Source organism: Juglans regia, chromosome 15 (assembly GCF_001411555.2).
Source record: "Juglans regia cultivar Chandler chromosome 15, Walnut 2.0, whole genome shotgun sequence".
In the NCBI taxonomy this organism is placed as follows: Eukaryota; Viridiplantae; Streptophyta; class Magnoliopsida; order Fagales; family Juglandaceae; genus Juglans; species Juglans regia.
This window is the reverse complement of record NC_049915.1, coordinates 16,599,568-16,614,041: the sequence shown is the minus strand read 5'-3', so window position 1 is coordinate 16,614,041 and position 14,474 is coordinate 16,599,568. Positions and strand designations below refer to the sequence as shown.

General features: G+C 36.5%; 1 protein-coding gene across 2 annotated transcripts; it reads right to left on the bottom strand.

Moving 5' to 3' along the window:
• Nucleotides 1-7,206: 7,206 nt before the first annotated feature.
• LOC109020054 (putative disease resistance RPP13-like protein 1) lies at nt 7,207-13,916 on the bottom strand. Of its 2 annotated transcripts, XM_035686035.1 has the most exons (3): nt 13,558-13,916; nt 7,719-7,783; nt 7,207-7,537 (listed from the first exon to the last, which is right to left on the bottom strand). In XM_035686035.1, the coding sequence occupies exons 1-2, from the start codon at nt 13,867-13,869 to the stop codon at nt 7,754-7,756; spliced, it is 342 nt and encodes a 113-aa protein (XP_035541928.1). In that variant the 5' UTR covers nt 13,870-13,916; the 3' UTR covers nt 7,207-7,537; nt 7,719-7,753. The 2 variants fall into 2 exon arrangements, with proteins under 2 accessions (XP_035541928.1, XP_035541929.1); XM_035686036.1 differs by lacking the exons at nt 7,207-7,537; nt 7,719-7,783 and adding an exon at nt 8,530-8,968.
• Between the last annotated feature and the right edge of the window lie 558 nt (nt 13,917-14,474).

Genomic DNA, 14,474 nt, shown 5'->3' with positions numbered 1-14,474 from the left:
GTTTTCTGCCACATTGTGCTCACTCCAATTACCAATTGCATTCAATACAATCCCTGGCTTTATGAGTGTTTCACCAAGGCCCATAGATTGCACCTTCACACATTCTTCCACTTTTACACATTAACTCATTAGCAAGACTGGCTTGCAAGGAAATCACCTCTGCAACGGGCTCACTTCTAGCTCAGGATCACTCTGTAATGCAGAATGTCCAACAAATTCAAAGTTTTTACAACTCCTCCTTCTATCGCCAAAACATATTTCAACTTTTACGAGGAGATGGAGATCTAACTTTCTTGACAAGTAAAATGTTAGGCTATGATTAAAATAAAAAAGAAAGAAACAAGTTTGGCCAATTGTATATTTATATTTGATAAAACTATTGTTGTGGACGTGTTTCACAGCTACACACTATCAATCACCTGCAACTAGAGAGTAAAGGGCTTGGAGGTTTGAGGGAACGCCTAAGTCAGTAAAGATTGGAGTATTATTCAACCAAAATGATCAACCAAGATGAGTAACATACCTGAGTCATTTAAATAAAACTTCTATCTTTAGCTTAACCGCTCGGCTGATATTTGAAATTCAAGCTCTTCGGTGTTTGGGATACCAACTTACTTTGAATGAGTGCTTATCCCTATTATCCCAGGTAGGGGCGGAACCAGAAAATCTAGTTTGGGGGGCTAAGTTAAGAAAAAATAATTTTGGGAGGATAAATACTAATTTTTATATAGTTTATTTTATAAAAACACATTTTAAAACCTAATTTTCATCAAATTTTAAAAATTTTGGGGGGCCAAAGCCCCTTAAACCTTAAGGTAGTTCCACCCTTGATCCCAGGATAATCGGTAGGTTGTTCAGGAGCTAACTAGCTGACATAAGCCCCGTCGGGCCAATGAGAGATGCGGGCATTGGGGTCATGTGGTTGCCTTATGCAACCTAGGCCCACAACAACACCCCGCGGGCCCTTATGAGGGTGTTGAGTCTTTTTCAGTTATCCCGCAAAGTCTCATCATACATTGCAAGTTGGGACTTGTATACTAAAAACCGTCGAAACCTAAGATTGGAGTTTAGGCCCCCTCCAATTACCCCACGAAGCCTCATTGTATTATTGTACGATGGGGCTTTCTATAAAGCAAGTCACATGGTGCATGGACCACCACAAATTCAATCAACGTCATACCGATATTTGTCCATCCGAAGTTTGAATTATTGTACCAGCTTTGCTCCTATATAATTTGGTCGCATCACAATTATTGATCTTAATTTTGTATTGTCACATTGATATTGTCACTTTTACCATCTTTTTGTGATGATTCTTCCTCTTTTTCTTTTTGACCGTCTTTTATTTGGTTATGTCACATTGTGGGGGTGTGGACCGATCGACCACAACTTCAACCAACTCATATTTTAAGAATTATGAAAACAAAAAATGGCAATGGATATAGCATAAAGGTATGGATTATTCATGTTCTCACTATGCCATAGTGATTAGGATATCCACTTTTATATTAGAGAAATGATATTTGCAGTTATAAAATGTGCAGGCGCCGTACATCTCTTTTAAAAAAGTGAATAAATATGAAACTTATATGAAAAACTTAAATTTTTATTGGTAAACGATAGTCGAGGCACCAGGATGTTGGTCGCTCGGATCAAACGCCCCTAGCGCACTGTGACATGCAAAAATTTTGTGCAGCTAATTCACAGCAAAAATTTTAAAAAGGATAGTCATTACTAATACTACTAGAAACAAATATTCATAAGCCACAATATTTACCAAATTTCGGCATAAAAATATTACATTCATATGAATAAATTTAAAGAAAATCCGAATAAGAAAAAGGCCCCTAAGTAATGATTGTGTGTGTGTGATTTCATAAAGAGCGATACCCAACTTTGTGCCTATTTAATACGTGACCAGACATCCTCTAGCCTCTGCCATTAGAGAGGCCACGAAGTCAACACAAAATACAAATTTTCACAACAAGCCAGTACTTAACGCACAACAACTGCAACTAAATCTCAATGCTTCATGGTGCGTTAGCCACTTCACAAATTCACAACCAACTACAATTTCCATCCCAACGCTTCACAACCACGCCTCAGTTCTACATTTTCCAACACAGATTCACAATTCTTCCAACAACATGCATTTTAAAGTTTAGTTCAGCTACGGACCCTTACTGACATGAAAGAAATTTCTAGATGCAGGTCACGGCACGCTGTCTTGGAACGAGAGGAAAAATCAGTGCACGTTCGGGCTGCTACATAGAGGGGCGAAATTAGGAAATCAAATGCACAAATGTGAGATGTAAAGTATTATCATGAACAGTGAGCACCAACCAAGTCTTGCTTGACTTGAACACCAAAACATGATATAAAATTCCATACGGATAAAAAAAAAAAAAGGAAAAAGAAAAAAAAGAGAGATGGACAACAAATAAAGCTTATCACATGCAATAACGATGGCCAATACACAATTATAACTATACAAATAGATTTTGGAAAGAAAATTATTTTTCATCGGCCACTATTCACCATCTCACACCCCACACCCTATTAAAAAAAAGCTATAGGTGTGGAGTATGATAGTGAATAGTGGCTGAATGGATAGAATTCTTCTTTCGAAAAACTTAAAAAAAATTCAAAAATTAGAAAAAAGAAATAAATTTCATTGATTTGAAATATAAAAATTGAATTTTGAGAAGAAAGTTTTATTTTTCTACTCTACTGATCAAAATTATACTGGAGATATATAGTCTCGACACCTTGAATAAAATTATAAAAGGATAACGAAATATGACATTTATCATTTATTTTATTATTATTCTCTTTAAATTTGTTTATATGACATCAAATAATTAGTTAAATATTAAGCCGGTAGCAGCAGCTGATAGAAGATGATAGTAAAATACAAAAATATAAAAATAGTGACGCGTGGCATTACTTCAAAGATAAAAATCACGTCCACGTTATGCATCGTGTTGTCTCAATTTACTTCATTGCAAGAATTTCAAATGTCTATCAGTTAATTGAATTCGTGATAGTAGGGTAGATGGCTCAGTTTTTTATGGCATTAATATATAGCTGACTGAAACTCCAAAGACTTTTTATGTACAATCATCACAAGTCTTTTTCCACTCCGTAACTCTGTTTTTTCTTTTGTTCCCCTGACTCAATTCCGCAGCTGGCCTCATTGATTCTATTAACCTACCAATCCGATAAATAAATAAAACTACAAAATCATTAAGGCCTCTTTTGGACAGTCAAATTTGATGAGTTATCTCTAAATGGTAATAAAATATTTATAAATAGTAATAAAATAATTTAAATTATAATTTTTTTAGAGTTTTAAAAAATGTGAGAGGAAAAGTAGAATAAGAATATTTTAAAGTTCAAATAATGTTAGAATATACTTTTTTAATACCTTTTGTTTCGAGATTTGAAGTGATTAAATGAATAATTTAAAGATTTAAAATTGAAAAGTATTTATATTTATGATGTTTTGAAATTGGAATGAAATGAGATAGAATGAGAAACTCTTGTTATCCAAACAATGCCAGATGATAAGCTTTATTTGTAAGGTTCAATTTATGTAAATATATCTTTCCTACTTTATTTACTTTTAAAATTTTGTACAAATATCTTTCTATCTAAATTTGAGTTATAAGAGCATTCTCATTGGATTCCCCATCTCTCCCCTATCTCCATAATTTAGGAAAAATTTTAGGGTTTTGGAGAAAAACCCTCTCCATCCCAATTCCCATTTTGCGGTTTGTGTTTACGGTGTGTACAATCGTTTTCCATATATGGAGAACTATTGTACATCCCAACGCATTCGATTTCTTCTATGTTCTGTGTCTTCTTCTCTCTCGGTTGGCCCCTCCCTCGCAACACTAACGATCGCAGGCCCTCTCCATTGACAATTTTTGTAAGTTTGATTTATGTTTCTTCAAAATCAAAACCGTTTATCTCTTCCCTCATTTTCTTGTATTTTTCTTGGAATATCTCTCTCATTCTCTGTTTCTCTCTTCCCCTTTTTTTTCCTCTCGACACCATGATCAAGGTAACCTTCAATAGAAGGTCTTCAACTCTCTCTCTGCGTCGGCGATGTCTTCATTATTTGGCTGCAGAGAAAGCTTGCAATGCTTTCACTAATTTGCATTTTTTCTCACTCTCTTTTAAATTTATGATTTTGGGCTTTGTTTGAGGAAACTGCTTCTCATTTTTATTCTTGCGTTGCCATTGATTTCTCTGTATTATTTTGGCTCTCTTGAGTGTTTGCCTACCGAGAAAGTGATGATGCATTATCTCTATTTTTTTTTTACTTACTCTATTTCTCTCATTGTGAAACCAACCATTTTTCTTGATCTAAACATTCATTTAGGCTTGGGATTGTGGATTTTTTAGGATGATCTGCATTGGGTTTTTGGCTGTGTTCATTGTTTGGCTGCAGAGAAAGTGATGATCAATTTCACACGGATTTTTTTTTTTTAAATATGTTTCTCTCATTGTTGTCCAACCAATTTTGTTGATCAATTGTTTATGGTTTGCGATTGTGGATTTTTGAGGATACTCTGCGGTGGGTTCAGTCTATGAATGTGGTTGGCTGTGTTGACTGTTTGGCTGTTGAGAATTTCATGATGCTATCACACAGATTTTTTTTTTTTTTTTAATATGTTTCTTTCATTGTTTTCCAACCAGTTTTGTGGGATTTTTGGTTTTGAGGAGAATTTGGTGGAGTTTGTGCTTATAGAATTTGTGGGGTTTTTGGTTTTGAGTAGAATTTGATGGAGTTTGTGGTTATGGAATGTGATTTATCATTGTTTGTGGTTATCCATTTATTAATTTATTCTGTGTTGTTGGGTCCATTGTAGTGTTTCGTATCTCTCGGGAGAGGGGCTGTTATTTGGTTGTGATGATAGTATTATAGTGCGGGTTAATTCACAAGTGTTAATAGGGCCCTATCGATATGGCGGGTTAATCCTCACCCGGATTGCCATATTGCAGTTTATGATACTTTTCAGAAAATGCAATAGACGTTTGGGTGGGGTATTACAGCCATTCGATGTGAATGGCTCCTTGTTTAAGCATGCTGTCAATATTTTCATAATTCTAAGCCTCATTTATTTATAAATTTGATATGAAGTAACCTGATGGGAATGCTCTTATTTAGCATTATTGTGATTCACATTGTTGTTTGGTTGTTGTTTTGTGTGAATATGTGAATTGGTCAGTTTTGTTACATTGCTTTTTTGTTGTGTCATTGTTTGAGAAAGTTATGTTGTGATAAAAAAAAATGATGTGTAAATTAAACCTCCTTGGCTGTGATGATGACAAAGCCTAGTGGGGATACAGGAAATTTATGGTCATTTCCTCAATGACAAGGTAACCCGGACGACCAACAGGTAGGAGCAACCGGTTGGTGCAGCCATGAGAGGGTGACCAAATTTTGTAGATGTCACCATTTAGTTCCTTAGCCGGCGATTGGAAAAATTCCAAACTTCATATTTACGTGTTTAACATTTCAATGCATTTTTAGAGATGGATTCACAAGACCCTGGACATATGTACTTCACCAAACTTCTAAGTAAAGATCATCAACTAGACCCCACTTACGGTGGGGAAAAGTGAAAAATCTCTTATGATTATTGATGACTCTCTACCCCTACCCTATAACGATCTTATCGGTGTTAGGAAATGAGTCAGGGGTGCGAACTTCACCCCCGAAGAAGACAAGTTACTTGTCTCCGCATGGCTTAATTGTAACCTTGATGCCAAAAACTCCCAACTTTGGGAAATTTTTTTTGAATACTTCTATCAATTTAAAGAAACCACAAATGACCGGACCATCAAGTCTTTAATACATTGGTGGTAGGTTATTCAAAAGACGACAAACAAATTTTGTGCGAAACTAGCGCAGGTTGAAGGGTTGAATCAAAGTGGCATGACCGAGCAAGACCAGGTAGAATATCCATACTCTTACTTGTTTTATGAATAATTAATTTTTTTATACATTGGTTTAACATAAAGTTTTTTGTTTACATGCAAGTTTGACAAGGTCAGGGTTATGTACGCATTGCTAGAGAAATGCTCATTCTAGTTCGAGCATTGTTGGCACCTGTTAAAGGACTAACCTAAATGGATTTGGCGTTCGACAAAAGAGGATCCAAAGCGAAGGAAGATGATGTCCCCAACTCCAACTCGATGTTTGGGCGTTACGGTGGATTCAATTTTTGATCTCGAGGCGGATAATGTGATAGATAATGACGTGATCGAATTGGACTGACTAATGGGAAGGAAAGTTGAGAAAGGAAAATAAAGAGCCCAAGCCACGTCAGTACAGGAGATTGTTGAACTCAGCAAGTTGAAGTATACGTTTTTTGAGGAGTCATGTGCTCAGGAGAAAGAGTATTTTCGCCTCAAGGCCGAAAAGATGGAGTATGACAAAGAAAAAGAAATAAATTTCATCCGTCTCGAGGATGAAAGACTGAGGTTAGACTCTGAGAAGGAAAAAGAGCTAAATAACATCCGTCAAGAGGATGAAAGACTGAGATTGGAGGTGGAGAAACTAGAGCTCGCCAAGAAGGAAGCGGATCAGCACATTATGATGATGGACGTGAGTGTCATGCTAGGACCGCAACAGTTATATTTCCAGCAACTGCAGAGGGAAATCATGGTGAGATGCAATGATGCAGGACATTTGGATTGATAAACTTTTTCTGTAAAAAATTTATTTCTTTATATATTTTTTTATTTCAGACAATGATGGATGACAATATTATTGATACTAAGATAGTTAAATTTTTAATTTGGATTGTGTAAATTGATATTTTGAAACAAGGAAATTGGCTATTACAATTTCAGAAACTATTACAGATTACCTCAAATATAATCACTACTAATATGAAGGAAATACAAATGGAAATTTAATTAACTCAAATATAGTTTATACTAACAGGAAGGAAATACGAATTGAAATTTGATTAACTCAAATATAGTCACTATAACCTAAAGGAAATACCAATCAATTATGCAACATGTCTATTGTTGGGAATATAATAGTCATTGATGTTTAATTAGATCTGCTTGGAGCTGATGATGTGCCGAGGTGTCTCTAATATGATGATAATGCTAGATGAAGTTCGTAAGCTCAGTTGTATGATTGCGCGACAGGGAAAAAAACAGAGAACGTTTTAAGCACCTTCTTGACACCTCTTATATATAAGCATTGGGGCTCCAAAATATTACCATGAGAAGGTGTCGCTTATAGCCAGACAGTGATTATGTGGATATGAATAGCAAAACCACAAAGAAAGACATGGCATGCCAACAACAACTACTTGCTGCTGCAATTTTAGAAGTGCATGTTGAGGCAGAGAAGGTATCCATGATCCAGCCATTGTGAAAACAGCAAATATATGGGGTTTGAAGAGCGCAATCTAATGTTTGTGAGCTTGGCCCACCCCACTGAGAATTGCTATGAGAAATGCCATCCATCGCTGCTTGCTTTAGAACTTTCTTGTACTCCTTCAACCTGAGAACAAGAGCAGCAGTTCTTTTCTATTAATTTTCTATTAGTATACCTAAAAAGCTCTTGGCTTATGGAATTCACCAAAATCCCAACAGTTGTTCCATGCATCAATCTCTTATATTAACTTGAAAGTGGTTTTCTCCATGGTAAGAGAAATATCAGAGCAGGAGAAAAGCAATATTACTTGTACATCCATTTTTCAGACAGCAACTGGAAGTTTCAACAGCTTTCATCAGTCTTTTGAACCATCTGCAAGCATTGAACAGATAAATATTTATCAGCCTATATATATATATATATATATATATATATATATATATATATATATATTTTGTATTCTCAATCAGTAAAACAGAGGATTTTTTTTTCTTTTTCTATACCAATTTCTGTATTTATATTCATATAAGAGAAGGGGAAAGAAAACTTAGAAGAAAAGTCTCAATAGTCAATTCAGTTAACTGGAATGAATAGTGGACCTAAAGTTTGAGCCCATGTTCCTTGTGATTTGTCTTGTAGGGGGGGGTGGGGGATTGCAGAAAATGACGGTGTTCATTCACCAACTTCTAAGAAAATCTATGATCACTAATACACAACTTTTAGAGCAACCAAAATTAAATAAGCTAAATCATCAATTTGTATTAGGGAAGACCTTCTAATCAAGCTTTCACATGTAAATACTCTGTACCCTCCAAAAACAATGCCAAAGGATCCGCTAAAAGTTTTCTTATAGATCATATAGATATTTCCCTCTTCTTATAAACTTCATTTTCTTCTCAAAGTTTTCTTCTTTGTTTTCCTTTTGTCTTTCTTGATCAGCGAGATTCAGAGCAAAATAAATACAAAATAAATGGCTGATGCATTTCATGAAGATTGTTATCCTCTATTCATGAAGACAGTTCTTACTGGAGACTCTGGGGTTGGGAAACGATGAGGGATTTTCTTGTTTTTATCATTATTATTATTATTGGAGAAACTCAGCAAAAGTAGCTTGCAAGGGTGGGTCCAGTTTAAACTCAGCCAGAGGACTTTTGGCGTAGCGGAAGTGTAAGGATAATTGCAGTAGGAATTCTGTGTTTCCCACTACAAAGAAATCAATGAAAATTCAAACCACCGTAATCTTTAATTATTTCATCAAACAATATCTCTGCATTACAATGCTGGTCCTTATTATAACGGAGACTAGAGCAAACTAAGGAAACTTGTTGACAAAATAAAATCTGCAGGAAAGTTGCAACTTTCTTTGCTGGTTTACTCTATTGCCATATTGGTCTGCTCATGGCCCACCTCTGGCTTCTTGCGTGCTGCATCAACTTTCTCCATTGATATTTTCCCCTATGTTGTAATCATAATTAAGAAGAGAAAGATAATATTAATCCAACTCCAACGGGACCCAGAAGCCGAGAGAAATCTGATTTGGGTAATTCACAGAAACATCTGCAGTACATAAGATCATGAAAATCAACATTGAACGAGAATATTTCACCTTGGCAACAAAAAATGTAAAACTTAAAAACTCAAAGCAACAAAAAGTTTAAGAATTTTTGATGAAATGGCAATCACCTTGGTTGGTTGTAAAATGGACTGTTCTGTTAAATAGTTGTAAACATAAAGGGAATGCTGTCCTTTGCTCAACCTTGTACTAACAACTAATGCAGATTGCACAGAGATCACTCCTTGTCCATACTCGGTAGGAAGACAGTTCTTAAGAAGATAAGCCTTAACCAATTGGTTGCAAGAAGTGGTAGTAGTTTATACATGGTATTAACGGTTGAAATTCAATCATTCGATGTAACATGAAAGGTAGCAGAATTAATAGCAAGAGAAAAGCAATATTACTTGCACATGCAATTTTCAGATGGTAGTCGGAAGTTGCAACAACTTGTGTCAGTCTTTTGAACAATTTGCAAGCATTGAACAAATAAATATTCATCAGCCTATATATATATATATATTCATATTCTTAATCGGTAAAACAGAGGATTTTTTTCTATACCGATTTCTGTATTTATACTGATGTAAAGACATCCTTAACAATCATATTCATAACCCAATGTCATGCAATCATCGATTTGACAAGAAGCAAATCCATAAATGAAAAAAATAATAAATCCATAAATGGAAATTTGGATCAGAGTCAGAACAAACTTACCATTGGATTTATTCCTCTGTTTCTGTCTCATAAAGGTATTTTCCATTAATTCGAACACAAGGGATGTCAGCTATCCTGCGCCTCTCTCCTCTCTGATCTTTCTTGCAGCGTTCTTCCAGCAAAGGACATTTATCGATTAGAAGTCGCTGTAGTGAGGAAGGTAGGCCATTCTTTGGTAAGGATATCAACTTTTGGCAATTAGAGATACGAAGCTCTAGGAGTGAGGGAGGCAGGCCATTCTTTGGTAAGGACATCAACTTTTGGCAAGAAGAGATATAAAGCTGTAGGAGTGAGGGAGGCAGGCCATCCTCTGGAAAACACGTGAGCTTCTTGCAGTCAGAAATCTTGAGTGTTTTAAGAATGGTGAGTTTTCTTAAACCCATGGAAGACAGGCATTCCATATTCGAGAATTCTGAGATATAGAGGCTTGTTAGAGAGGCAGGCAACGTCATCTCTGGAAAGGACACCAGATGCTGACATCCACAGATTTCAAGTTCATTAAGAGAAGTGAGGTTGTCCAGCCCCCAATCGAACAAGGCTTCAGTGATTTTAAGATGAGAGATCTCAAGTGTTGTTAGGTTTGTGGGAAAACCTTCTTTGGGAAATGATAAAATGCTCGGACAATTCTTTATTTTCAAATCTCGAAGAGAGGTGAGGTTGTGTATGCCGTTCAAGAATTGAAGATTTTCATAATTGTCGAAGGAGATATTTGTAAGAAATGAGTTATGTTGAAAACTCTTGGCTACTGATTCCAGCTTCGGACAGTTCTGAATATAGAGGCGTTGAAGTGTGGTAGGTAATTCCCCGCTTGCTGTTAAGGATTCAAGGGATGGACAATTCCTAACTTGCAAGACCTCAAGAAGAGATGTGATGCCACTACTGCAAGTAGTAGTGTTGTTTGTATCATTATTATCATCCTCCACCAATTTCCTCATACTCCTGCAGCTAAATATTATTAGCATCTTTAAAGTTGGAGGCAGATGGCTTCTTGCAAAATGCGTTAGCGAATCACAATTGTGGATAACAATAGACTGAAGACACGTGTTGTTGTACATCAATGCCTTGGGTAATGATTCCAAGGCTATGCAATCCCTGATATCAATAGATGTGATTCTGAGTTGGAGATGCTCTTGATCAACTTCTTCCGCCACCAAAGAGACTAGTTTGCGACAATGAGAAATGTCGAGAGAATCCAAAATTGGGAGATCATGTGGCAGTGATCCCACCTTGTCTGACCACAAAGTCGTTAGCTCCTCACAGTATCTAATACTTAACTCTTCCAACTCTGCTAGACCTTCCATATCTGAAATTGGTGAAAGTGACTTGGAGAATTTTATTGATTTGAATGTGACCTTGCATCCACACACCACCCCTATCATAAGAAGCCCTCTGAGATTCTCAATGTAAAATTTGCATTTATCTGGAAAGAATGAAAGTGAGACCACCAACTGCGCACAACCATGTATCACAACTTTGTTTAGTAAAGGAAGGTTGTTTGGTAACTTCCCTAATAGCTTTGGACAATTACGAATGGAAAGCTCTAGCAGATTTGGGAATTCTTCACAAGGACTCCAATTCTCCCACTCCTCCATGTCATGGATATGCAGAGTCTCTAAATTACAGCCACAAAATTCAGAACCAACACTCTTCACGTTAGCCATGCCCTTGATCCAAAGAGTTTTGAGTGATGGCCAATATTGCCCCAATGGAGGTAATGATGTACACTTGCGACAATTATTTAATATCAAGTAGACCATATGAGAAAATGAAGGAGATGTTAACCAATTAGGAAATTTTGTACCACCATAGTTATTTATAACCAGCTTCGTCAAAGCGTCGTGAGGCCGTAGCCCATTTAGTACCTCTAGTTCACTTGTCCTGTCTTTTGACTCATCAATGTGCCAACTCCATCCTAATGACAACATACTAATTTTCGCCTTTTTAATTAATTCAGCATCCTTTGCATCCTTCGGTTCAACCACATTCTCTAATCTTGAAATGCAGAGGTTCCCTCGAAGATGCTTCAAAGGTCCAAGTTCCTTTATTCCAGAGCAACTGTCTTTTTCAAGAACAAAATTAGACAGTGTTTGAAGACAAGTTAGTTTACCTATTTGCGTAGGCATCCCTTCCAAATTATATGCACCTTCAATGTTGAGGTGGCGCAGGTTGACCAAGTTGCATAACATTGAAGGTAATTTTTTTAGACGATTACAGTTCTCCAACAACAATGTTTGTAAGTTGTAGAGAGTAGTTATTGATTTTGGCAAGCCTCGAATTTGAGTTTTGGAAAGGTCAAGGTACCGTAGATGCTTCAAATCACCAATAGAATCTGATAGCTCTCTTATGTTGTATCCGTTGAAAGATAACACCCTTAAACAACGTAATGTTGGAACCAATTCAAAAGGAACTTGATGAGCCAAATAGCAATCACCTGGTTCTGGCAGCATGAGAGGTAAGAATGTACGTAAACTTGTGAATTTAGTAAAAATCTCAAACTTTTTAGTTACATCATATTGGCTTCCCAAATAAGATGAGTGGCGTGCCTTTATAGGAATATTCCCATGCTTATCTTCCATTCTATAGCATGTATCGCCTGCAACCGACTGAGCCAAATCATTGATGAGGTCATGCATCACAAATCGTGATTCAATTTTTTTTTCGATAACCAAGTGTGTCCAGGACAGCTTGCGCTCACATCGATTAATCCCATGTGACTGTTGGAAAAATGACCTTGACAACAGATTGCGAAAATATTCAGAACCCAAATCTTCCATTTCCTCTTCATCTAGTCGTGGTTGAATCAAACCTTCTGCCATCCATAATAGAATCACCTCCTTCTCCTCAAATTCATAATCCTTTGGTAGTATTGAGCAGTATGCAAAGCACCTGGGAGATTGTCATAGCTTACCATAAGAGAGGAAGGAATTCCACTTTCTTCCGCTGGAATATCCCATATCTTATTCCTCAAAACTTTTTCCCACTCTTTTTGGTCTTTTTGTTTACTGCGTATGACTCCTGCAATAGTTTTTACTGCCAATGGCAAGCCTTTACACCTTCTAACGAGTTCCTCACCAATAACTTTAAGATCTGGATGCGCACTGATGTCTCTTGCATGATCCAATGCATGTTGGGAAAATATGGACAAGCAAACATCATTTGATAACAATTCCAATTGAAAAGGCTCAACTTCCTTGTTTCCCATTAGATACGAGACTTTCTGGCTACGAGTTGTGACGATAATACTACTTCTCGAAGCCCCTACTTCAAAAGGAGCACGCAGGCGAGTCCAATCAGTGTAGTTCTCGTTCCAAACATCATCAAGAATTACTAGAAACCTTTTCCCACGTAGTTTCTCCTTCAATTTTTCTTGCAACCAATTTAGATCTTTGCCATCACAGTTTTCTGAGGTCAAAGATTGTAAAATTGTTTTTGTAACTGCACCAACATCAAAATCTTCTGAAACACAAGCCCATGCTTTCAGATTGAAAAAGCTCTCCACTTTTTTATCATTGTATACAAGTTGGGCCAGTGTTGTTTTTCCGATACCCGCCATACCAACTATGGGAATCACATTGGGTATTTTATTCGAAGCATCACTATGTTTTTCACTGACCAATAACTGAAGTACAGCCCCTCTGACTTCCTCCCTACCATATATGTGATCTTCGGTCACTAAGGAAGTTGAGGGAGATTTGATCTCTCTTCTTTTGCTTGGTCTTTTACTAGAATTTTCCTTCAAATTCAGTTCATATTTTTGTATCACGAGATCATTAATTCTTGTATTTATTTTCTCTATCTTTGAACGCAGCCTAATCTTGAACTTAACATCACTTGGAGTAAAAGCAGTAAACCAAGAAGGGATGATATTTCGTACCATACTAGCGCTAGCTTGACTTTCACCGGCCATCAACTTGCGTTCATGCAAAGCTTCTGTGGCGAACTCATCCAGTAAATCTTCCATGTCGTAGAACAAATCTCTGAGATCGTCAAGCCAATCTTTCACTGTCTTTTCAGTCCGTTGCTGCTCCTCTGCATCATCAAGCACCCTTTGGATTATTGTCATGGTTTTGCGCCACTTGTCCAGCTCTTCTCGAATTCCCTCTAGGCGAGCAAATTTCAGCAAGTCGGAAGACAACAGTCGGTCAAACAATATGTCAAGGCATTTAGAAAGAAGGAACTCTGCCATTGTTTTCGTTGGAGAAAGGAATCGAATTAAGGAGAGTATGCAAATAAAGAAACACTACTGTTTTAGGCCTTCATTGTTTTGGTGAGAGAGAAAAAAGAAGGAAGCAAGACTATTTATTTCCCAAGTGCATGGCATTTTTGTATTCGGTTAGGCAGGGCCCGCCATTATCATTATCAATCTGAGCTGCTCAATTAATGTTGGATCCTAATTTGTAAAAGATTAATGCACTCTGTGAATTTGTAAAAAGTGCCATAAGATTTTATTTTAAAAAACTAAAAAGTTCAAAAAAAAAAAAAAAATCCATTGCTTTGGAATATAATGAAGTTCTAAGTATCATTTTTCTTCTGAAAACCAAATTCATTATCACAAGCCTTTTTCCTTTCTGTTTTGTTTCTTTTTAAAATTCTATTCTTCCGACTGCTCGCGTTGATCAATCGTGGAAATTACTCTAATGGGTAGATGGCTCAATTTTTATGGCATTAATTATTTAGCCAAAGTCTCTGATCCTTTCTTTCAAGTCTTTTTCCAGTGCTCTGCTTTTTCTTTGATTCATTTAATTCAATCACATGGTATGACTATGGACTACTCCACCACATGAGTACTTG